Source organism: Chlamydotis macqueenii, chromosome 12 (assembly GCF_036417535.1).
Source record: "Chlamydotis macqueenii isolate bChlMac1 chromosome 12, bChlMac1.mat, whole genome shotgun sequence".
NCBI lineage: Eukaryota > Metazoa > Chordata > Aves > Otidiformes > Otididae > Chlamydotis > Chlamydotis macqueenii.
This window is the reverse complement of record NC_141567.1, coordinates 13,437,284-13,461,343: the sequence shown is the minus strand read 5'-3', so window position 1 is coordinate 13,461,343 and position 24,060 is coordinate 13,437,284. Positions and strand designations below refer to the sequence as shown.

Here is a 24,060-nt window from a genome sequence, read left to right as displayed (position 1 = left end):
CAGCACTGAGAGGAAACACCTGCTCCCTTAATGTCAGTACTGCATTTGAGGCATGTCAGTTGCTCTGTTTAAGGGGAAGGTGAGGTGATCGTGTTTGATGTGTGTGGGCTCCCTGTCTGCTTTTAGTTTGGGATGTTAATGTGCAGGCTTAGAGAGTGGACCGTTCTGTCACCTCGTTAAGCGATTCTGCAAAAACAGACTGAAAATTTTTGGAAATGGGGAAGCTGCTCTTTTGCCTCCATTTCTAGGTATATTCTGTAGGGAACTAGAAGGCTCCCTTAAATCAGAACTTCTCCGACAGCTGCTGTGTCTGTGTTGTGTTTTGAAAGAACAAAGAGTACAAATCTCTGCTGGAGAAGATGAGCAACCTGGAGATCACGTACAGTACGGAGACAGAGAAGCTGCGGAGTGATGTGGAAAGGCTTCGGATGAGTGAGGAGGAGGCTAAGAATGCAACCAACCGTGTCCTCAGCCTTCAAGAGGAGATTGCCAAGCTCCGGAAGGAGCTGCTCCAAACTCAGTCTGAGAAGAAGACCATTGAGGAATGGGCAGACAAATACAAACATGAAACCGAGCAGGCAAGTATGCGGTCTCAGATGCATGAGAAGATTTACAGGGGCCTGGTGTCCACTCAGGTTTTGTCCAGGCTGTCAGTTGGGTTGCTGATATTTTTATAGTATTTTTAAGCAACGTTATGCCTGTACAATCCTGAATAGGCTTGATACCTAAATAACTACAGCTATGGTAGAAGAATATGATATAGCTATATATTGTATGTAAATATATGTATTCAATCTATTCAGATTTTGATATTGAAAGTATTTGCAAATCCGAATACTTAAACTTCCTCAATTCATCAGAGGTAGCACATTCATAAAAAGAAATAATTTTACCTACTGAGAGAGTGTAATCACATAGATATCAGAAATCTGTCCCACACACAGTATTCAAAGGTACCTGCTTATATCCAATCTCATGTAAACAATTAGCGAACTAAATGCATGTATGTGTGCACAGTCTAGCTCAACAGGTTTTAACTAACCCCATACCTTTGCTCTAACCATTAACATATCAGACAGGTTGTTTCCTGTCCAGATTACTTGCTGATAACGGTGCAAGTTTTGAATATTGGAAGAGCCATTCCATCATTATGTGATGCTGCAGTGATACATTTCCAGATCAGATAAATAAAAGGAAAAATATTAATTGATTAAGCAAAAGGAATATGTAGTAACCGTAATTGTAGACAAATGAGTAAACTGGCAAACCTGGGCACGGTTAAAGTGGCACAACTTTTGGGCAGAGGGAAGATGTGAGATTGTGGTGTTACCCAATGCAACGGAATATACAACAGAACTACCAAATTTATCCCTATTTTAGGAATATTTCTATTTTAAGGAATAAACTATATATTTGGGACTTTACTGAGAAATATTATGGCACAGTGGAGTGGTTCAAGGATCATCTGATCAGAAATGGAGTGCAGAACCTGCAGGGGAATCCGCAGTGGGATGTTGAAGACATGTAGTTTGGGAAATGAAGATGTCAGACCTTAGTTCACTGATTTCATTCTCAGAGGAAAAGTTTAAGTATTTGAACTCTTACAACAATGATGTAGTTGCTGTTAGAGCTCCTGATGAAAGATTAACTGCATTCTGAGTAAAATATTTTATTATCTCTGCAGTTGGTATCAGAGCTGAAAGAGCAGAACACGCTACTGAAAACAGAAAAAGACGAGCTGAACCGCCGCATCCATGACCAGGCGAGGGAAATAACAGGTTGGCTCCGTTCTCTTCATTCAGTTTTTCTACTTCATGTTACCTTGTAAAGCAACACTTTAATGCATACATTGGGCTAATTTGCCTTAGTTTGCATTCCTTTTTAGTTTAATGGTTTCATTTATTTGTTTGAAGAACTCACACACATCAGAATTATTTACTAGTTGAGTTCCCATTAAGTCCTAGAGCTTGAGGTCTCTTTGGGGAGGGTGACTGTTAAAAAGCATTTTACTTTTTTAAAAGAAGGCTCTGATTTATTTAATACGATTAATCTACTGCAGGTCTTCTGTCTGCTGTGACTATGTAGACAGCAGCCAGAGGAGCGTAACTCTAGATACAAAGGCTGTGATGGAGGCAGCTGTAGTGAGGAGGGTCATACAGTGTGGTATGCTTGAGGCGTAAAGCATCTCACATTTTGCTTTTTACATAACGCAGCACTGGGCTAGTGCCCCTTGCTCCTCTCTCCTGGAATTACTAATACAAGGTATCAGCAGAATAACTAATTTGACTGAGGTGAACCCTTCTGTGGTTACCAAAATAATGCTTTGGTCCTTCATATATTTGGCTTAATGCTTGCCTATGAAGCACAAATACCACACACCAGCTTCAAACAGCAGATTGTTTCACCATGTGCGTTCCTGGTGCAGACACATGCCTGTACCTCCAGGAGGGATGCGCTGCATGGTAGGTAGAGCTGGAGTTCTCACTTTGGATTCCTGTTCTCCGTGGCAGAGACAATGGAAAAGAAGCTAGTGGAGGAAACAAAACAGCTGGAGCTAGATCTGAATGATGAGCGGTTACGGTACCAGAACCTGCTGAATGAGTTCAGCCGTTTAGAGGAGCGGTATGATGATCTCAAGGATGAAATGAACTTAATGGTGGTAAGTGGCCAAACATCTGAGAAATCAAAAGCTGTTCACAAACGTGCTTAGGCAGATCTGGTGGTATAAGTTAGTAACTGACTGCTGTCAGCTGTGTGGTGATGACCTGTACCTGTACCTTTTAAATATTGATTAATTAGATTAGCTCAGCCAAAGCAGATACATTTAAAATTTGTGGTTGATTTTTAAAAATTTTATTTTTGTTTTCACATTTGTGAAGAAGGCTAAATTTGTGCTGTGACTTTGCTAGTGATACTGCAATGCCATCCACTCTTATTTTGCCCTGAAGTTATTCACATGTGCTAGGGTTGTTTGTACCACATTCATCTAGTGTTAAATTTTAAGTTGTTCTAGTAATATTTAATGTGTCAGGAAGAAATATTCTTCAATACAATGTCTGGAACGTTACAGAATTGCTAGCTGTGCTTCCTGTAAACTGAGCTTTCCCACAAAATGCTGCATTTTTGCTTGATTCTGCTTTCTGCAGCAGTACTTGATGGTGTAGGATCTGACCTGTCTCCATAGATCTCGTTGTGAACTACATCTCATAGGCTTTAAGTGGCATGAGAGACCAGAATCAAAAATCTTTTCTTATAAATTTTGATAGCTGTGAAATAACACCAAATATTACAAGCTAAATTGTAGACTGTGAAGAGACAGTCACAGGGAAAACCATAGAGTGGTATTGATTTGTTTCATTTGCACTCCAGAACGTCCCCAAGCCTGGACACAAAAGGACAGATTCAACTCACAGTAGCAATGAGTCTGAATATACTTTTAGCTCTGAGATCACAGAAGCAGAAGACTTACCAGTGAGGATGGAGGTAATGTTAAAACAACCCCACAACTTTTCATTGATTGGTGATTGAATTTATTCCAATATCTTTTTTTCATATATGCTTGTAAACACCATATCCTTATATTGACATATCTAATGCTTCAGTCTAATTTTTTCCATTTCCTGTTTGAAAACAGCTTATTCTCTAGTTAGTTGTGGTCCTATGTAAAAAGACACTGTGAAAGTGTGCTTTGAATTCTTCTATGTTACAGTAAACATAGACTAGATACTTGGCTATCCAGTTGATTTGCATCTGTGAAACATTTGTCTGCCGGTGTTTGTAAGCACAGCTACTTTTTCAGCACAAAGTGGGAATCCTGAAAACCAGTGAGGCTTCCTGAGAAGTGTGTATATTCAAGGATTAAAAGCGGCAAGGTGGCTAGTCACATTCTTAGTTGCTAAATGGAATGAGTTCCCTGTTAGGGGTGAGAAGTTCGTGTTGATTCATTTTTTCCCCTATTTCATAGACATGAATAAAACTCTGAGGATGTACTATCCCTTTGCATATGCTGTGATACAAATCAATGTTTAAAAATTTTCAGAAAGATGACATCTCTTGATTCAGCTAATGAGTAATAATCATGGATAATTTGTGGTGTAACCCCAAGCCGTTCTTAGTATTTTGCAAGGTATCTCCCCCTTTTGGCCCCTCCAAAAGAAGTGGGGCTGCTAACACAGCAGAGAGCCATCAGATTGGTAGTCTGACTGTCTTTGGCAGTTTGCAGATGCAAAGTTTTTTTCTGTGCATTCTAGAGATCTTCTTAACTGAGAGCCATTGCACAGCTCCCTCGCTCTGTCTAGGTTAGTTGTCTCCACAGTTGCTTTTTACGGGTTATCATTATTGTTTTCAAAAGCCTTCACAGAAAATTATTTTCTACTACGGATGCAAATACCCTGACACATTGATGCTGACACATGTTCTGTGCGGACTCTTTCATAATTTGCCTTCTACTTGTATTTTCACCTTGCAATAGTTATTTCAGAAAGATGCTCCTACCTTCAGGATAATCAGGAAAAGGGCAGTGCAATTCCACGTGATTGGATTTCACATACAAGCCAAATGTCACCTTTTCCTTTGGCTTATAGACTTGCTGAATTGCTGTTCTAGACCCAGTTTTGTTTTTTAGAATATAAATGAAAAACAATAACTCACACAAGAGCGTGAATCAATGCAACACTAAGAAGATGAAATCTGTATTTATTTAACCCCTTAAGATTTCAAACTCCAGTTTGACTCTAGACTAACAATATAGATTAGTGATACAAAACCACATTAGAAATAGGGCCCATCTCAATTAGAACCAGTAACCCCAGAAAACTCAAAGACTCTTTTATTTTTCCTGAGCTGTTGATGTGGTTTATGACTCTTCTCCTCAACAGTAAAAGGAGATGAAGTGGAAATAGCTGTGCTTGCTTGTCTGCTACAGTCATTAATATTAATTTTCTAGTTCATTTTCAAGGCTTCAAAATTTTATGGTGCACTTAATAGTAAATGCTTCGATCTTCTTGCTACCTAAAGTACAAAATGGCTGATGGACAATTTCTGATGCACCTTCAGATTACAAATGCTAGTCCTTGATCAGAAAATAGTGAGAAAACTAGTGGATTAGGCCCAGAATAGGCAGTATAATTAGAATAATAAAAGGAAAAAAGCATAAAATATATCTTCTGATACCTATTTATGTCACATCCCACTAAATTAACCTGTAAGTCTACAGTCAGCAGAGAGATTTCTCTGTAGCTGAAGAACTTACTGTAGAAATAATTTAAAATTAAAAAAAAAAAAAAGGCCTCTATTTACAGTTGTTTCCACATGAGTCTAACCACAGACTTTTTTTTTTTTTCTCCTTTTCCCCTCTAAACAAATAAGAATGAAAGGTATGCTTAATTATAGACCTCTTGTCTGCTAGGTAGTCTCTAGTGCTTTCTTTTGCTAGGCTTTAGATTTAGACACACTTTATACTAGTTAGATCCCTTTTTAAAAATAGCATTTGACAGCTGATAAAATATTTTAGATGGCAGTAGTCAACTCTCAGAATCAAGTAACATTTCTGTGTCCCCCTCTTTCCCCAGTCTGCTTCCTGTCCTTACTCACTGCAGTGCTTCCTTGCGATGTGGAAGGAGAATACTTCTTGACTTCCTTCTGTTCTTTCTAAAGCAGGAACCAAGTGAGAAAAAGGCACCATTGGATATGTCTCTGTTCCTCAAGCTGCAGAAACGGGTTACGGAGCTGGAGCAAGAAAAGCAATCCCTGCAGGATGAACTGGACAGAAAGGAAGAACAGGCTCTCCGTGCTAAAGCTAAGGTGGACGACTCCTAGCTGATCAAATGCTGATGCCAGAGTATCCCTTCTTGTGCAATAGTAGCAGTGTGAATGCTGACTGGCTTTCACTAAATCCTTATCTTCCTTATCTAACTTGCTTTATTTAATGCCAAGTTTTATGTGTGGTGCTTAGTACTAGGGACTGGTTATTTAGTTTTCCAAGGTCCTTGAGATCCTCTGATAGAATTTACCAGGAACAAAAAGTTCTTGGGACTTTGCTTAAAAAAAAAAGGCTATTTTCATTAAAGAACAGCATATAGAAATTCTACTTAAATGATGGGGAGAATGAGTAGTTGTTCGTTTTAGGCAGAATAAGAAGTGTTTCAACCAGAATGCAGAGCCAAAGCATTTGGATTAGACATATTTAGCAGATTTTGTTTTAAATTGTCCTCTGATTTGGTCTCCCTAAGTACTCAGAAAAATATTAAACCAGTTTTGGCAATTGTTTCTTCTTACTTTTCCACCAGTGAATTTCTTGAGCATCCTGGCATTCATCCTGCTCTGTTTCATTACCCGTGACAGTAGTGTGATTTGTACATGATTTGATTTATATTAACCAATTATGTGTCATATGATTTATATTAACCAATTGTGTGTCATAAATTCATAAGTAAATGAAAGGAGACAATGCCAATATTCAAACTAAAGCACTCAGCAGTACCAGAGTGTTTTCCAGTTTTGTAGGAAAATGATTTCAACTCCTTTTCCTTTTCCTGCCTCAACAAGAACAGAAGGGATTGGATTTTTATTTTTCACACTTGTCTGTGTTCTTTCCTAGGAGGAGGAAAGGCCTCCAATGAGAGGTGCAGAGTTGGAGTATGAGTCACTCAAGGTAATTCTAAAAAGAAGATTTCTGTTACTTTCTAGTGAGAATATTACCACCAATTGTGTGTGCTGGCATAGAAAATTACATCAGCCCTCCTGTTTCAGAATATTAGCTGGAGAAACTAGAACAAAAATTCCCCAGCAATCACTTTATTGTAGGATTGTCCTTTTTGAGGTGCAGAATCTGTGGCTGGGCGGCAGAACAAAAAGATCCCCTAAACCAGGGGGAGTTCGCTGTTGAAACAGTTAGTACAGCTTGCAAGTCAATTTAATTAGTTAAAAATAAATGTAGCCCTCTTTTCCAAACACTTTATTAAAAATAATGCGTTCCTTAGACCACTAAAACTAAAAGTATTTCCTAATATCATTGCATGATGCAGAATCTTCTTAGCCTGCTGAGCAGTAGTCATTGTGAACTTTGTTTTTGTTTTTGGTTTTTTGTTAAGGGGAGAAGAAGAGGAAAAAAGATTGGTAATTTCTTTCCCATCAAATCTGTATGATTCATGTATATGTGTTCTGATTTTGCACTTCAGACAGAAGGTTAGCTCTGCTAGTGAAATCCTCCCAGGCACTATTAGCTGTAGTCAAGAGGCCAGGGATATGGCAGAGATTGATTGATTTCTTGCAGTTACTCATAGTTTTTACTATTTCTATCCATAGTTTTGTACCTGTGGTTTATAGGCACATTGGAATTGTCTCTATTTCTTGCAGCGTCAAGAACTTGAATCTGAGAATAAAAAACTGAAGAATGAGTTGAATGAGCTGCAGAAGGCCCTCACAGAAACACGATCTCCAGAGGTAACGGCTCCTGGCGCCCCTGCGTATAGAGTCCTCCTGGATCAGCTGACTTCAGTAAGTGAGGAGCTTGAAGTACGCAAGGAAGAAGTCCTCATCCTGAGGTCTCAGCTTGTTAGCCAGAAAGAGGCTATTCAACCCAAGGTAAATAACTGTCAGCAGATGCACTGTGTAGTAAAGTTACACTGCGTCACTGATGTGCTTTATTTAATTTAACAGTGTACTTGAAAAGGCAGAATAAAATGGTCTAGGTTTGAAAGTAATCCACTGATCCATTGCTAGTGCACAAATTGCAGCAGTGTAAATTGGGAGATTCTATTAATAAACCAATTTTGGATTTGTCTACCAGCATTCATGTAAAGATATCGTAACGATCATACCCAGCTGGCAGATATCAATGGTCTGGCTGGGATCTCCCCAGACTCCTTTAACAACCCAGAAATAATTCTCATTTGGAATAGTATAATTTCTCTAGTGAGTATGTAGTTTGACTAGAAAATATACAATTGTTTTTAATTAATAGTTCAGTAGGAGAAGCAACGAACAATTTCTTCTAAATCTATGTGGAGTCATAGGTGGTTGCAGATAAGTAATATTTCATAAAGATGACCTATGAAGACAGATAAATTCCATTCAATGGCATGATAGGTGCTATGTGGTTTTGTTGAGAAGAGTAGATTACAACCACTGAAATGCATGTCTTCTAAAAAGCTCTGATTCTGGTGAGATATTTAGGGAAGTAACAGCTTTGAAAATAAGAATCATTCAGCCTGAAAAGGTGTCATGTAAATCCAGGAACTAGTCATTTCCACTGAACTGAGCTATTTAGTGTTTCATAACCACCCGAAAGAATGAAGAGAGACATAATCTTTCCCTTGCCTCTGCAAAGTTGTGTTTATCTTTGTCCTAAATAAATTGAAAGTCTGTGATGCATGCAGTAGTACCTATCTTGTTTTGAATGATTAATTATAAAGAAAACAAAACTATTTTTTTTCTGTAATATTTAGAATGTTGTAAATAAATACTTGAATAGTAAATCCTTTAGTGACTTATTTTCAGCAATGGTGGGATACGAGTGTTGTTTTTACAGCAGTTATGAGCATGAGGGAAATAGGAAGGTGACCTGTGGGATGGCTAACAGCCAGCTTGCAGATAGCTTCTGCTTGTTAGGTTGGACAGCTGCAGCACAGACAGATTTGTTTTAATGATTTGTTTTTCTTCTTTCTTGCCTACCAATTTGATTGCCAGGAGGATAAGGTACACATTTTCTTTTACAGTTATAAACCAGAACTCTTAAATGCCAAAAAAAACCCTCAACAATACTTGAGCTGTCATTTCCCTGCCTCTCATAAGTAGCTACATGTATTTGAAGTTGTTCTTGCACTTTACTTTGCTGTCATTGAAAAGCCTTTCTCACTATCCTGTGTCCCCCGTGTCCCCATCTTCCCACTCCACGCATAGGATTAACTTATTTCAAAACAAGCACATTTAACAATTTTGAACTGTTGGCTTATACTAACCTGAACATGAAAGGAAAGATTCAGGAATTGGTCTAGTCAGCTCAATGAATGTATCTTGCTGAGCATGTTAGGAGAGTAAGCAGCACAAATTCAGGGATCAGATCTCTGTTAACTTGCAAAATCCATAAATTTCACCGAAAAAAAAAGTCTGTGGTATGAAGAGCTACCTTACTTTATAGTGTTTGTTATCCTCGGCATGCAGTAGACATTCAGGACTCGTGTTGTGATCTGTAGATATTGGATGGGAATTGCTGAATATTTGATTAGAATATGTAGTTGAGCGCTTAGTATTTAGGAGTATGAGAAACTGAACTGACTCTAAACGAAGGCTGTTAATTCAAATATTACAACTACAGCAGGTAGAGTATTCTTGAAGATCTAAGATTAATTAGCATTTCTTTCTTTCGGCACAAAAATAATAAATATGTTCAGACTGCTAAAGCTTGATAGATTGGCAGGTGAGACACAGTAGTTTTACTGTGTAATAAAATAATAATAGAAAAATCACAAAGATCTCTAAGGACGTTAGGAACAATTCTTCGAGGAGCTTATATATTTTAGTGGTTTTCATTTGTGTGATAATACGAATCATACTAGGCATAGAGAGCTAGACTTCAAAATTTATATCCAGAAAGTTGTTATTGTGAATACTTTGCAAAATTTTACTCAGGAAAATAGCATTTGATTGTTTTGAAAGTTAAAAAGAAAAGTCAGAATTACATCTCCTATGTTCCTTGGAGTCCTGTGGTTCCACTGTAATTATTCCACAGCAGTGACTCAGGTCAGGCTGGCCAGGGTGACTGTAAACTGTTAAGTATTTTAAGTTTTACTGAAGAAAAAACAAAGTGCTGTAGTAAACATTCAAAACTGAAACAAAATGGTATTATGATGATATCTAACTTTAGAAATCGCAAGCCATTGCAAATTATTTCCTATTTTGCCAGAGTATTTAAAATGTGTGAAATGAGGAATGGACCTTATTGATGAGATTTAAAAGACTGTATGCAATGCCTTGTTTAAGAAACAGTAATAGAATTAAGCTTGCAAAATTATGCTTCTTCAGTTTCAGTATTGGCAGCTGTTCCTGATAATTTGAAATAAAATGCTAATTCATTATTTCATCAAATAGAAGGGGTAGGTACCCACACTAATTGTAATGCGGCTACTCAAGGATTCGTGTTCCCCATGGGTAAAGTGATGAAAACAAGGATTCAAAGAATCATAGAATCATAGAAGAATAATTACATTGTTAAATTTACCCTGGAAATCATCATTCTTTTTCCAGAATACCATGACGGATTCTACAATCCTCTTGGAGGATGTACAAAAGATGAAAGACAAAGGGGAAATAGCACAGGCATATATTGGACTGAAGGAAACAAACAGGTACAAGTTCCCTTTTTTAATCTATGATGAGTTGACGTCTGCTGTGACGCACTGCGTCTATCACATTCAGTAAGTTGCATCCATTTAAGTCTAGATAATTAGAGAACACTTGTAGTTGGGGTTATAATTTGATTTGATTAGTAAAATCGCTGTATCCAGTATTTGAAAGGATTAGGAAACAATGGGGAAAGGCAAAATCAAGCTTCCTGGGTTTACATCTTCTTAGCCTTTAATTGCCACGTTGCTCAGACTGGGTGCTGTTCCCCATGCTGTTTTTTTACCTTTTGTCCAGTAGTTGTCACAATAGTCTGTCATAATACATTTATTGTAACAGCATGAAATGCTGTAACCAGTTGGGCTAACACTGAGAACTGAATTTCGTCATTAAGAAGAAATAGGTATAAACAAGAGAAGTAATTTGCTAAGTTGTTTTAGAGCATTGTTTGTTTCTCTTTTATAGTAACTGTAACTTAGCGTGTAATGTCCTTAATGTGTCATCTCATCACCATCACATATCTCTCTTGTATTTTTTTTTAAAAACTTTTCTTGAAAGGCCATCTCCCCTGGACTATCATATGCTGAATGAGGATGGAGAACTTTGGCTGGTTTATGAAGGGTTAAAACAAGCCAACAGGTTACCAGACTTCTCAGAATGTTTTTTTTTTTCTTCATTTGCACCTTCTTTTCTAGCTAACTGTGCCCCTTGCTATGGGTTTGCTTTAGGTACAGTACTTCTATTGCTTTAACAGTTAGAAAAATGTCATCACAAATTTTACAAATTAAAGAGTTTCCTCAAATTTAGTCCCCAAGCCTTTCTACTTGTCAAGTTTTAGCATTTAAAAAGTTAAGATGGCAGCAATAACGAATACATAATTCATAAGAATACTTGCACAAAACCAGACTGTAAAATACCAGAAGCTCCACAAACAGAAAAGATTTGTAGCCGTGTATTATTTGTCTGCCTTTATGTCCCTTACAAAATTAATGTCCCTTACAGTTTTTCAGTGTAAAGAAGTAAAATCATTTTAGTAATAAAACTATTTTTTCAGTAGCTTCAGTGTACTCTTAACTTTCAAATAGTTATGGGTCTTACTCTCCTTGTTGCGACTCAAGTTCAGTAAATTGAACGTTCTTCTCCCACGTCTCTCTGCGCAAGATTCAGAATGTAAGACACAACCAACAAACAGAAGTAATCTCTAGTTCACGGTGGCGCTGCTCAAGCCTCAGTGCAATCACTGCAGTCTCTGCAGAGACTGCACGCTGGTCACATAAGGGGTGAGATTCGCCTTGTCTAAGAAGTGCAGTTCTGGCTCTGCGTGCATATATCCATACATGTGTCCTAGACTTCCAAAATGGTTCTGAGTCGTGCACTGGCAACTAATTCAATAGATCAGCACTGCTGATCTTCTTCAATATACACATTTGCTAGCAGTAACTACAGAAGGAGCTATTTTGCAATGAATGCTACTAACTAAAGTCTTTCCTTTTCTTGTGCTAACAAATTCTACCCCTAACATTGTTTGTAAGCCTGTGAAGCTCTAACTTAGAGCAAGGATTCTGCAGAGCAGGATGTGAGAGTGTTTGCTCTGCGCCTCTTGTTTCTTCTCCTAGCGCTGCAGAGGCAAGAAGCTTTATATTAAATGGCAGAGCACTGCAGGTAAATGACTATTTGCCCTTACGTGCTTGATCAGTCTAGTTACTAATAAATGTGCCTGCCTTATGCATATTTAAACCCTGAAAGTTTGTCTAATTGAACACTGGTAGTCACTAGCGATGTCATTTCCTGTGTGTGTATGTACGAAGTGATGACTCAGAGCCCCTGGACAGTGCATTGCAAGCAGGAGTAGATCCCCACAGCGCTGCTCGAAGGAAGCTGGTATGTGTTATCCCCATTTCACATGAGAAGAATTTGAGACGTGATGTGCCCAAGGGGAAAGAGCGAGTCTGTGGTGAGGATAAAATAGAGCTCCTGGATCCCAGTCCTGAGTTTGGTTCTGTTGTTAACCTTTACCGCACTAATGACAACCCTCTGCAAAATGCTGGTTTTAATATAAAAATAAAGATTATTTATGTGCATTTGCAATTACATGGTTTCTGACTGAACAGAGTTAACTATAAAAATATTTTCCTTTGTTAATATTGCAGGGTCCTAGTTTAAGTGAACACACGGTCTTCTTCCTCTTACACATTTTGTTTGATTAGAAGTAAAACCTCTTTAAAGCCCCTTTAAAAGCAGTGACAATCTGTGAAGACTTAGCAATGCGTTTATTGCCACATATTCTCAGTGGCACCATACGCAGTATATGTTCAATCACAAAGGAAATGCAAAATAGTGTCACAATTAGTTTCTCTCCACTTTTTGATCATGCAAGCTTAATTTAATTAGAAGGCATACTGAAGGGTTTAAAGAGTTCTCCGCCTTTTTCATTTTCCTTTGCAAGCCATGGCTAATTGTTCCTGAGCAGCAGCTAAAGCTTTACACTCCCTCTGAGCACTGGGGATGTCACTTTCGAAGTGTGTTCACCCAACTGTTGCTCAACTTCTTTAGGCTGCTGGAGTCTCAGCTTCAGTCGCAGAAGAAGAGCCATGAGAATGAACTGGAATCCCTGCGAGGTGAGATCCAAAGTCTGAAGGAAGAGAACAATCGCCAGCAGCAGCTCCTAGCACAGAATCTGCAGCTGCCTCCAGAGGCCCGCATTGAAGCCAGTCTGCAGCATGAGATCACCCGGCTGACTAACGAGAACTTGGTAAGGAAAATCGTGCTGCAGGAGCAGGCTAGGGGACTTAAGGACTTGCTGTGCCTGTAAGGTTGTATCAGTTTTCAGATGGAAGCCTCCTGAAAAATAATGGCTTGAGTGGGTTTTTTGTGGGTAAGCTAATGGGGGAGAGAGACTTAACAGTTCCTTATGAAGTAACAACGTTTCAGGGAATTGTTTTGAAGTCTGTGCCATGGAGAAAGCTCGTGGATCCCACCTTTCAACTGATGAGTTTAATTATCGATAAATAGAATGATTGATAGCCAGGGAACTCATAAAAAATATTAGTGCCAAGTAGTGCTGTTTCCTTTGAAATATACTAATTTATTTTGTTGAAAAACTCTGATGTAGTTCTTGGATTATTTAATGTCCCTTTTCTTCCAATTTCCCTCTTCCCTGAAGCTACACAGATAATCCACTGTGTTATGAGCTCCAGCTATTCAGTATGTTTTGAAGAAAGAAATAGTTCCAGGAAAAAAAAAACTTGATTAGAAGTCACTAAGCTAATAATTGGTATTCCTTGATACTGCACAGTATTTTTATATGATGGAAGGATGGGGTGGAACTCCTTACCTTTCCCTGCAAGGGAGTATGTTCATCATGTGCAGGCTGGTTCCAATTCTGGGGAAATTTTCCAGAGACCCCCGTGTTGAAATATTGTTGGCTCATCACTGTTTATTGGTACAGGGAAGAATGTTACTTCAGGAAGAAAAATCCTACCTCTGAGTGTCATTGCTTCCTCTAAACAAGCCAAGGTGTAGTCTTCTCTGCTTACATATGTTATAGAAGTTATCATAGCTGGGCTCTTGTCTTAGTACCAAAGATTTTGAGGAAAGTATCAGATAATTCAGTGAGTAGATCCTGGAAAAGTGATTCGAAGTAGGTATGTTTGCATCAGCAGCAACTGTTTCCCGCTGGCAAAGGTGAATGGCGAATGTTTCCGTCTCTGTCAGCTCCCTCCTGCTGCTTAGTCATATGTTATGATTTTTAGCCTTTCCCCGCCACCCCAAGAGACCTACTCATCACATTCTGTGTTCCCAAGACAACATACAGTCATGTAATTACATCCCAGAGGAGCTCTCTTTATTTTCAAATACAGTGAATGTAATTTTACTTGTTAAATATAGACTCATTCCTTAGTATTTCACTTCTGATGTTTGAGTATTGCAAGTCCACTCCAAGGCGGGAATACGCTTTTTTCCACTCCTAGCCCTACGGTGGAAATCATGTACAGGCTTTCCAGATGTGATACTAGAATTGCAATATTCACTGCAATCCCGTCTTGATTAGGATAAGAAAATGTCCTGTCCAGGTTCTCACAAAGGTTATATTCCAGGCTTTCACAGTATTAGTACTGCCCATTTTTAAAAGAGCTGACTGTTCCTCAGCTCATCTACATCAGCGTCTCTCTGGGAGAGGCTGGAGTCAGCACCACAACTAAGGACTAGACTACCTAAAAATTAGAGATTCTTTATCTTGTTTTAATCTATTTTCATTTATATAGTGCTTACTGAAGTATCAGTGTCTCAAAGGCAGGGAAAAACAATCCTGTACCTATTTTTACAGTTTTATGAGGAGTTGTATGCAGATGATCCCAAGAAGTATCAGTCGTACCGGATTTCACTTTACAAACGGATGATTGTATGTAGATCACGTGAATCCTGTTTCTGTTGTCTTGTTTGCTATTTCTGGAGCACTAATTGAAAACCAGGCTGCCTCCCTTTTTCCCTTTTAAAGGAAATCCCCTGCAGAGAGCTTCATGATGCCAATTACTTCCCTCACTGCTTTTTTTTTGTTACTTAGTGTCCTCTGTGTCATCTGTGTCTCTTTTCGATGCACAGTTTTGTTACTAATATAAGTCTTGCACTGTGACCAAAGCAGGTTCCATTTGAATACTACTTAATACTGCCCTGAAAAAAAAGAGGTACATAATGCGAAAGATGCTCAATTTTCAGAAACACTCTTTGCTTTGAAACTTTGATACATTTAAATTCAGTTCAGCAAAATAGAGGCCTGGTCATACAGGTACTTAGAAAGGTGAATAACGCCTTGTTGTTGAGTAGCCCAGTCTCAGCCTGAATTGTCCGTAGATCTCTTTGCAGCATTGACATCTAGAATGAATAAATCCATCAGAATCAAAATACATAACCTGTTAATATTTTTAAAAAAACAAAGGCTGAAGGATAACATTGGAAATAACATTGTAGTTCCATAACAATTAAAGATAACAAATTGAGATAGCACCGTATGTCATCCTGACAGAATATAATATATGAGATTCCAAATCGTAATGAGATGTGAAATCTGTGCAGTTTGTTTAGAGGAACGACAGAAATACCTTTTTTCCTCCTCACATATTTGTTCTTCAGAAACCATACATCCCTTTACTGATATTTTCAAAACAGTCTGTTGGACTTACATATTGTTTTTTGGGTTTTTAAAAATTAAATTCAGTAGGAATGGTTGTATCTGCTGATAAGTATGATGTGTTATTAACGGGATTTCAGTTGTAACACTGAATACTACTTTGAACATGAAGCATGGCCTTGATTCTGTTCTTTCAACAGGCCTATTATCGTACTGCCTCAGTGTATTACATTAAGTTATAAACTCTTTATTACATGACTGAGAGCAATTTTGTGCCGAAATGAAATTTGTTGCCAATGCTACACTAATATTTTTCAATACTTTTACTAAAGATGTAGTTTCCCAGATGATGCTTTTGATGCAAGGAGCTCATGGTCTCTTATGTTTTTATTAGTGCCATGAGGAATCATGCTTACAAAAGAGTGTGATACAAAAGAGCATTTTTCTTTTAAGCTGCTTTCAAACTCTTAACCTGGAATGGCTTTCAGGTTTTTTGAGCTTGAGGTTTTGCTTCCTTTAGAAAGACTTCCCCTTTTAAAATTACATTATTATTTCATGAATGCGCTACCATGGGTCAGAGAATTATTCAAAGATAGATTTCTGGGGAGTGCTTCTTTCAAAGGAGATAAAACTTTCTTGCAAGAGTAGGACTTTTATGTGCTGGGTGTTGTTCAGGTACAGAATAAAAAGATGTAAGGCCCCAGTTTCAGTCTAAGGAAATATGATGACAGCAAGCGATAGGGAGATTGCAGAGAAATACAAGTTATGTTGTATGTCTGGATGTTTTATGATTTTGGTAAATTTGAGTGCAAGTTATGGTCTTTCTGCAGATCTCTCTCTTGTAGTCTTATAAAGTGGATAGGTCTGAGTAATGAGTCAATCCTGAAGATGTGAATAAATGATGCAGAAATACAGGCTAGCTGTTAAATAATGAAGAAAATTATTTCCGTGAGGCATTTGGAAGAGCAGGGAGGAAGCATTAGGGAGATGTGTTTGCAGCAAAACGTCTTCTGCTGTAAGAACTGACCTAGTTCTGAGTGTCTGCAGAATATACCTGCCTAAGAGCTTTGCCTTTGTCGTGCTGCACGTAACTTAATAACTTGCGATATTTGGCTTGTGTTACAGGCCGTGTACCAGCTTGCAAACCTCAGCCAGAAGATGGCACCGCAGTTCAGCTTTCCTCACCGCTTTGTAATTCTAACAGCACTGATTTTGTCTCTGTCACACGCTATGGCACTTTATGATATGTTGATCTTTCATTTAAATTTACAGGATTTAATGGAGCAGCTTGAAAAGCAAGACAAAACTGTTCGCAAGTTAAAGAAACAGTTGAAAGTATTTGCTAAGAAGATTGGTGAACTTGAAGGTACTTTTATATTTTGAGAGGAGGAGAAAGATTTTGATTTACTTTTTGTGATCCTGTTGTCACGATATCCACCTGTCTTAGCAGTCTGGAGGGCATGAGGTCTTCAGTAGCTTTAGCCTCTGTTAATTCATTTCAGAAACAGGAGATGCACTCAGAGCTCTGTGTGTTCCTTTATAAACCTTTAGAATATTTGTCATATTTTAAAGCAGTGAGTAGAAGGAGATTGATGTTTCTCTGAAGGCAGAAACCATTGAAACATAAAGGAATGTTACCTGAGCTGTTTGTGTACCGGAATCTGGTTTTGTAAAGACAAAAGCAATACTAAATATGAACCATGCAGCAATAATTTACCCAGTTTTCCTCTGTGAATTTCTATGTCACTGGAGCAAAGACTGCTGAGACTGTCTTTCTCTGCTTGAGGTTTTCTTTCAGAGCTGCTGGACAAACTTGAATATGAGAATGCTGAGATATAGGCTAAGCTAATTTTATTTTTATAAGCATCAGAGTGAGTTGCTTTAGGATGTTAGGACTGGTGAGACAGAGAGTTTATTATGTCTCTGCATAAGTAAAGTCATTTTAATTGCTAAAAGCAATTAATAATGTTATAAAGTTGAAGTATAAACTTGTTTTTAAAGAATCCTGGTTCTCATCTTTCAGAAGCTTTTTATGGTCATCTGCTTCCTCCAGAAACAAGCTTACTGCCTAATGAGTTGTTTTACTGAGTACTAAGATTGAAATTAGTGACTGTAGTCTTCAGTGCTTCAGCATTTGAAAAAAACAGTGACACAAAGTTAAACCTGGATTAAGAAGAGTATATTATCCTGTAGCTAGTGGTTCTCCTTGACCTCCCATTTGGATTTCTGCATTTTCTATCCCGTTTGACAGGTGCACACATTTAGCACACTCACAGGATGTGCAATAGTTTGTAGAGATTGCATGCAGCTAGGAGGCTGGACTGTGAGGTGTTGTATGCAGCAAGGTGGATATTTCATACATCCTTTTGAAAGATTACTCAAATTAAGGTTGTTTTTAAAAAATAATTCAGTATTGTTTGGTTACTACTGTGGACAAGATCACAGTAGTATTCATATAAAATATAGAGTGAGAAAATGTTTCTGAAAACATAGTTTAGTCTGTGTTTATTATCTAATTAACTAAGGAAGATGTAGTAGGTCTGGCTGGGATGGACTTTAATTTCTTCATAACAGCCTGTATGATGCTATGTTTTGGATTTGTGGCTACAGCAATGTTGGTAACACACCAGTGTTTTGGCTGTCGCTGAGCAGAGCTTGCACAGCGTCAAGGTTTTCTCTTTTTCCCCACTCCGCCCCCTCAGGGAGTGAGCTAGGGGGGTGGGAAGGCACACAGTGGGGGCAGCTGACCTGACCTGGCCAAGGGGATATTCCATATTCCGTACCACCTAACGTCGGAGCCAGCGGAGGGTTTTTTGCATACAAGGTGACTGTTTGGAGGCTGGCTGGGCATCACCCCTTCTGGTATGGGGGTAGGGGGAGGCATGACTGATTGCCTTTGCTTTGCTTTCCTTCCCTCTCTTTCCTTCACCTATTAAACTGTCTGTATCTTACAAAAATTTTCTCACTTTTGCTCTTAATATTTTCTCCCCTGTCTTGCTGGAGGGCTGGGGGGAGCTGAGCCAGGATGGGGGTGTGGGTGCTTGCCTGCTGGTCAAGGTAAAACTACCACAATAGGTAACAAACATCAAGCTTTGAAATACAACATTTTGCAGAACAATTAACAGAGACCTTTGCAGTATTAATCTGGGATTAAGTGATTAACGGCTATCGCTTTGCGTTTTTGCTCTTATATTATAAAATCCAGGAAATCAGCAGTAAGTGTGTATTAATGGATGCCATTCACACACTTCCACTATCCTTCAAAGGAAGAGTGCCACCCCAAGATACATTTATCAACTATCTATGGTTTTGTTTAACGCTTTGTTGCTAAGTGTTACCTTGAACTAGAGAAAAACATTTCTTAATTCCATATGCTGGAATTCTTCCTTAGAAATATCATAGGTTCCTCAGATGTGCATTGGTTTCACTGGAAAATATGACATATAATTTCTTTTCATTTCCCCTCTGAAGTGGGCCAAATGGAGAACATATCGCCTGGACAAATCATCGATGAACCTATTCGTCCAGTTAACATTCCACGGAAAGAAAAGGACTTCCAAGGGATGTTAGAATATAAGAAGGAGGATGAACAAAAACTTGTCAAGAATCTTATTTTAGGTAAGCATCTTTCTCATTTGTGGCCTCCTGTGCTCCCACACACTCTGAAGAACGAATGATAAGAACACAGAATTTGCATTATGAAATGAATAGCTTTTTTTGGGGTTTGACAGTTTATCTAAAATTTCTAAATGTCTATTGTAATCAAATCATCCTTCCTGATGAGTATAGTACATATTAATGTGTCTGCATATTTTTTAGCAGGCTGTTATGTTTTATTCTGTTCTGCTATTTTACCAAGAAAGTGGCTTTTAGTTTTACTCTTAGTTTTCACTGGCTGTATAGAGTTATGTGTGTGCAATCAACTGGGGAGGTTGTGATTACCAAATATAACACTTTCCTATGGCTATACACCTAACAAAACAATGTGTGTTTGTTTTTCCCAAGAGCTGAAGCCACGTGGGGTAGCTGTCAACCTGATTCCAGGACTACCAGCATATATTTTGTTCATGTGTGTACGCCATGCGGATTACCTTAATGATGACCAAAAAGTGCGGTCGTTATTGACTTCCACTATCAATGGCATCAAAAAAGTATTGAAGGTTAGTTAGTCTGCTTGGTTTAGGAAAACATTAATTTAAATTTTGCTCTTGATTTTATGCTAGAGGAGTGAGGAGAAGACTTTTCAGTGAATTGGCTCTGGGTTTCTGATCAGTGAAGTTCTCCCCCCAAAGTAACAAAAAGTTGTTAACAGGCAGCAAATTACAGTGATAACATTTTATCCACCTAATACCAGGGATGGTTTGAATTAGTGGAAAGTAAACTACCTTCTTTTTATTTTGAGTAGACTTCCTCCTCTGAAGTTATGCCTATAAAGCTTTGGATGCAGTCTTTGTAATACAGAATACTTAATTAAAATGTTTCATTTGCAGTTTTCCGAATTTGCTTCACCTACAGACTACATTGATGATAATACGTTACTGCCTGAAGTCTTTGCAGTGAGTTGGCTAGGAGAGTTTACTCCAGGGGTATCTTGAGAGCAGTATTAAGACATAAATATGTTTTATGCTTCATGGAGTTTTATAGTCTTTAAATAAAGCAGATGTGCTCAAAACCCAAGCATTTAACCAAGCTACACGTTTTGAAAAAATGTTTAGTAAACAATCCTAGGAGCTCAGATATTTGTAGAAACTTTTGGACATATTTAAGTGAATGGAGTGCATGCTACAGAGCTCTAGAAATTTTAATTACTGAGATAGTATATAGCAGATTCTGTGTTCTTTGGCGAGGAGGACTTTTTGTTTTATTTGTTTTTCATATCAGACTGCCAAAATGGTTATGATGTTAGTGACATTCATGCAAGCTGAATTGTTCTCTGCTCCTCCTGCTGGCTCTGCATCACTCCCATACTCCACGTTGGGCTTTTCACAAGAGTCACTGTGCCACAGAACGAGTGTTTTGGGAACACAGTCACAGTGCCCTGTGATCACTGCACAGAGCAGTTAGGATGGATGTGTAAAGCACAGAAAGGTGGTATCTGTGGAGGAAATAATATTTTGAAAGTTTTTGAAAAATACTACAGAAAACAGGGAGGGTGTTTAATGCTATTTTGTCAAAAACCTTGCTTTCCTAGTATGCTACTGAAATACACAAAGTTTTGCAAAACATCAGAACCTGAGTAGCTACAAGAAAGTGGATTTTTAAGTGTTTAATTGTTTACCTATAATTTTATTATTATATTCCTCCTACCAGTCTTTGTTGAAATGTGTTTGTTTTTATCTTCAGAAAAGAGGTGATGACTTCGAAACAGTGTCCTTCTGGCTATCTAACACTTGCCGATTTTTGCACTGTTTGAAGCAGTATAGTGGAGAAGAGGTAAGTGCTCCTACTCTGGTTTCTTGTCCTCTACAATACTATAGTGAGCACTACTCTAACAAATTCCTGTAATATCTCAAAATCCAGTCAGAGTGTCTTAAAACAGCTACACTTTTTGGCACGATGGTGATGATGTCAGTGGGAAGCATGAGGAGATAAGATTTGAACCAGTTTCGCTTTACTGCAGGCTGGGGCCCGGAGGCTAGATGACATTGTGCTCCTGAAAGCGCCAGCTCAGATTAAGTAGAAGAATCTGGCTGTGACCATGATGTTGTTTAGTAATTAATTCACTGAACTTCTTATGAAAAAGGCCATATTAAGCACTTTAACCGTAGTATGGCAGACTAATTTATGGTTGGAGGCTGTGATACGTGTGATTTCTTCTTCGTACTTAACTGGGATTTTGGCTATAAATGGCTAGGTGAGAATGCCCGTGCTGGCGTGGGAGGGAAGGATCTTTCCTGCCAGAAAGTTGGCAGGGTTTGTTCGTGTGTCAGATATTTCAGTTAGCGAGTCAAGGAAGCAGACATGGCACAAGTCACAATTGAAAAGCAAATCTTAGCATTAGCCTCAATCAGAAGAACTTCCAAAGTAAAGCTTTGAGGAGCTGTCACTATTATTTTGAAAGTATTATTTGCCAGTTGCATGAAAAAAATTTGAATAGTGGTTTGATGTAGTATTTTTGTATTCCATTGAAGCATTTGTGTGTTATTTTATGAATTCAGGGGTTTATGAAGCATAATACACCTCGTCAGAATGAACACTGCCTCACTAATTTTGATTTAGCTGAATACAGACAAGTTCTGAGTGACTTGGCTATTCAGATCTACCAACAACTTGTCCGAGTGTTGGAAAACATTCTGCAACCAATGATTGGTAAGGCAAAGTTGAACTCCTTAAAATTCACAACATAGTACCAAAAGAAAAATTGTGATTGTAGTAATATACTATACCTTGTATTTCTTCCTAACCAGCAGAGTTTTATTAATAGTTCCTGTGGTATTGCGTTTGTGGATGGTAAGGACTACACTGGACAGGCTGGATTAGAGGAAAAACTAAACTGTGGCTGGTTCTTCCGGCAGTGACAGAATAAATTGATATACCTTATTCATACTTGTCATAAATCGTGCATTTACAGGAAGAAACCGTTAGGACAGTCTGGCATTTGTTGCCCTGTCTGTTGGGAAATATCCCATGGAAAAAGTAGACTTAATCACATGAGAACTCAAAATTAATATGGAGAAAAATGGTTTGTTGTTATTATGCACACCAATTAGCAATGAAATAGCTAGCAGTGATGAAGCTCACATTCAGAGAGATTTTTTTAATTAAAAGTACTTTTCATTTTTCTTGTCAGACAATACTGTCACAGAAATTTTCATTATGCTTTCTGATTACAACATTTAGAAGAATGGAACAGCTTCTTGGTTTGCTGACTCTGCTGCTCATGTAATCATGGGAGGAAAAAAGTATTTTGCTGGAATTAGACCTTCCTTTCAAACACACATGCTGGAATCTTTGTAAAAACCTTGTAAGCTTAGATTTTGCAGACTGTAGTGGGACACAGAATTGCTGGAAATCCTGGTAAAGTGTGGGTAGCAGAAAGGTTAAATACTAAGTTTTGCTGTCTTGCACAATATGCTTGCATATCGGGGATTTTCAGTCACTATAATAATGTTGTCAATCAAATACAGTTTCAGGAATGCTGGAGCATGAGACTATCCAAGGTGTCTCAGGGGTGAAACCAACAGGGCTGCGGAAGAGAACATCCAGCATTGCTGATGAAGGAACCTACACTTTGGACTCCATTATTCGGCAGCTGAACTCTTTCCATTCAGTGATGTGTCAGCACGGAATGGATCCAGAGCTGATCAAACAGGTTGTCAAGCAGATGTTCTACATCATTGGGGCCATAACGCTTAATAATCTTCTCCTGCGCAAGGACATGTGCTCGTGGAGCAAAGGAATGCAGATAAGGTGGGAGAGCTCATGTGATACTTTTCTGGAATGTGCTGCTGGAAATCTTAGTGAACTTTTGATGCAGCTGAACATCATTTTGATGGAACAGCACACACATTTTCATTATTTATTTTTCTTCACACAAACAGTTGCAGATCATGTTAAACTGATTTTTTTGAGGTTCAGTTAAAAAGAGCTTATTTAACTTAAGCCAAATCCTACCTGGCTTTCAAGGAAATGTGGTAGAAGCAAAACAAAAGTATTTCATCCTCAAGTAAGAATCTGAACTGTAGGTGAAATGTGGTTAGTTGCTTTCTCAGCTTTTGGAGAAGAATAGCAAACATGCCTGCTGCATTCTTTGTATGCTGGTGGCTCAGTGGATACCTCTGTGTTCATCCACACTGTAGTTTGCTGCATCCTGCAGTAAAGCCATCTTACTCTAATCCTGTATTTGGCAGCAGTTGTCCAATGCATTTGACTGGCATATGCCAGGAAACTTAGCCAAGGCATTCCAGTTCCTCAAGTAACCTTGAAAAGCCTCACTGCACATTTGCACAGACAAAATCTCATTTGCCTTTCTTCTTATACTCATCATGTTCCTGCAATTAATAGGAACAGAAACAAATGGCAAAAGCTAGTTAGTGGAAGTCTTCAGCCATAGTTTTCTGACTGTTATGAAACTCAAAATTTCCTGCCTTCATCAGCAGGAAATAGTATGAAGACCAAATTACAAGAAGTGACAAATGTGAAGGAAAAACATGTAAGGGCAAAGAAGAAACACTGGGAAAGAGAAATTGCATGTGCTTTTGATTTAGCCATAATCAAGCATTAATGTCTTGACAATCTTACCTCTTTGTACAGATACAATGTGAGTCAACTGGAAGAATGGCTACGTGATAAAAATTTGATGAATAGTGGGGCTAAAGAAACACTGGAACCCCTCATCCAGGCTGCACAGTTGTTGCAAGTGAAAAAGAAAACGGATGAAGATGCAGAAGCCATTTGTTCAATGTGCAATGCTCTGACTACTGCCCAGGTAGGGAAACTCTCATTGTCTGTTCTGCTGTCACTTTTGAGCAGTTCTCTGCTCTGTTGGTGTTTGCTCTGCCTGCCTGCCCTGCTGTTGCACATGGGTCAAAGATTTCTTACTTTGTTTTGCACTAGCACAACTAAAACAGATTAAGTTGGAGCAGTAAAAA

The 24,060-nt window shown here is 38.4% G+C and overlaps 1 protein-coding gene across 1 annotated transcript in view; it reads left to right on the top strand.

Annotated features, from left to right (window-relative positions):
* The window catches only part of MYO5A (myosin VA), a 93,694-nt gene that overhangs the window by 64,067 nt on the left and 5,567 nt on the right, over positions 1 to 24,060 (top strand). Inside the window, exons 22-39 of the mRNA XM_086756939.1 lie at positions 330 to 578; positions 1,685 to 1,778; positions 2,511 to 2,659; positions 3,370 to 3,483; positions 5,656 to 5,802; positions 6,599 to 6,652; positions 7,357 to 7,584; positions 10,246 to 10,346; positions 10,900 to 10,980; positions 12,895 to 13,093; positions 14,669 to 14,743; positions 16,742 to 16,835; positions 18,941 to 19,087; positions 19,475 to 19,629; positions 20,813 to 20,902; positions 21,628 to 21,778; positions 22,597 to 22,879; positions 23,723 to 23,897. Coding sequence (XP_086613065.1) covers positions 330 to 578; positions 1,685 to 1,778; positions 2,511 to 2,659; positions 3,370 to 3,483; positions 5,656 to 5,802; positions 6,599 to 6,652; positions 7,357 to 7,584; positions 10,246 to 10,346; positions 10,900 to 10,980; positions 12,895 to 13,093; positions 14,669 to 14,743; positions 16,742 to 16,835; positions 18,941 to 19,087; positions 19,475 to 19,629; positions 20,813 to 20,902; positions 21,628 to 21,778; positions 22,597 to 22,879; positions 23,723 to 23,897 — 2,586 coding nt within the window. The remainder of the gene's footprint in view (positions 1 to 329; positions 579 to 1,684; positions 1,779 to 2,510; positions 2,660 to 3,369; positions 3,484 to 5,655; positions 5,803 to 6,598; positions 6,653 to 7,356; positions 7,585 to 10,245; positions 10,347 to 10,899; positions 10,981 to 12,894; positions 13,094 to 14,668; positions 14,744 to 16,741; positions 16,836 to 18,940; positions 19,088 to 19,474; positions 19,630 to 20,812; positions 20,903 to 21,627; positions 21,779 to 22,596; positions 22,880 to 23,722; positions 23,898 to 24,060) is intronic.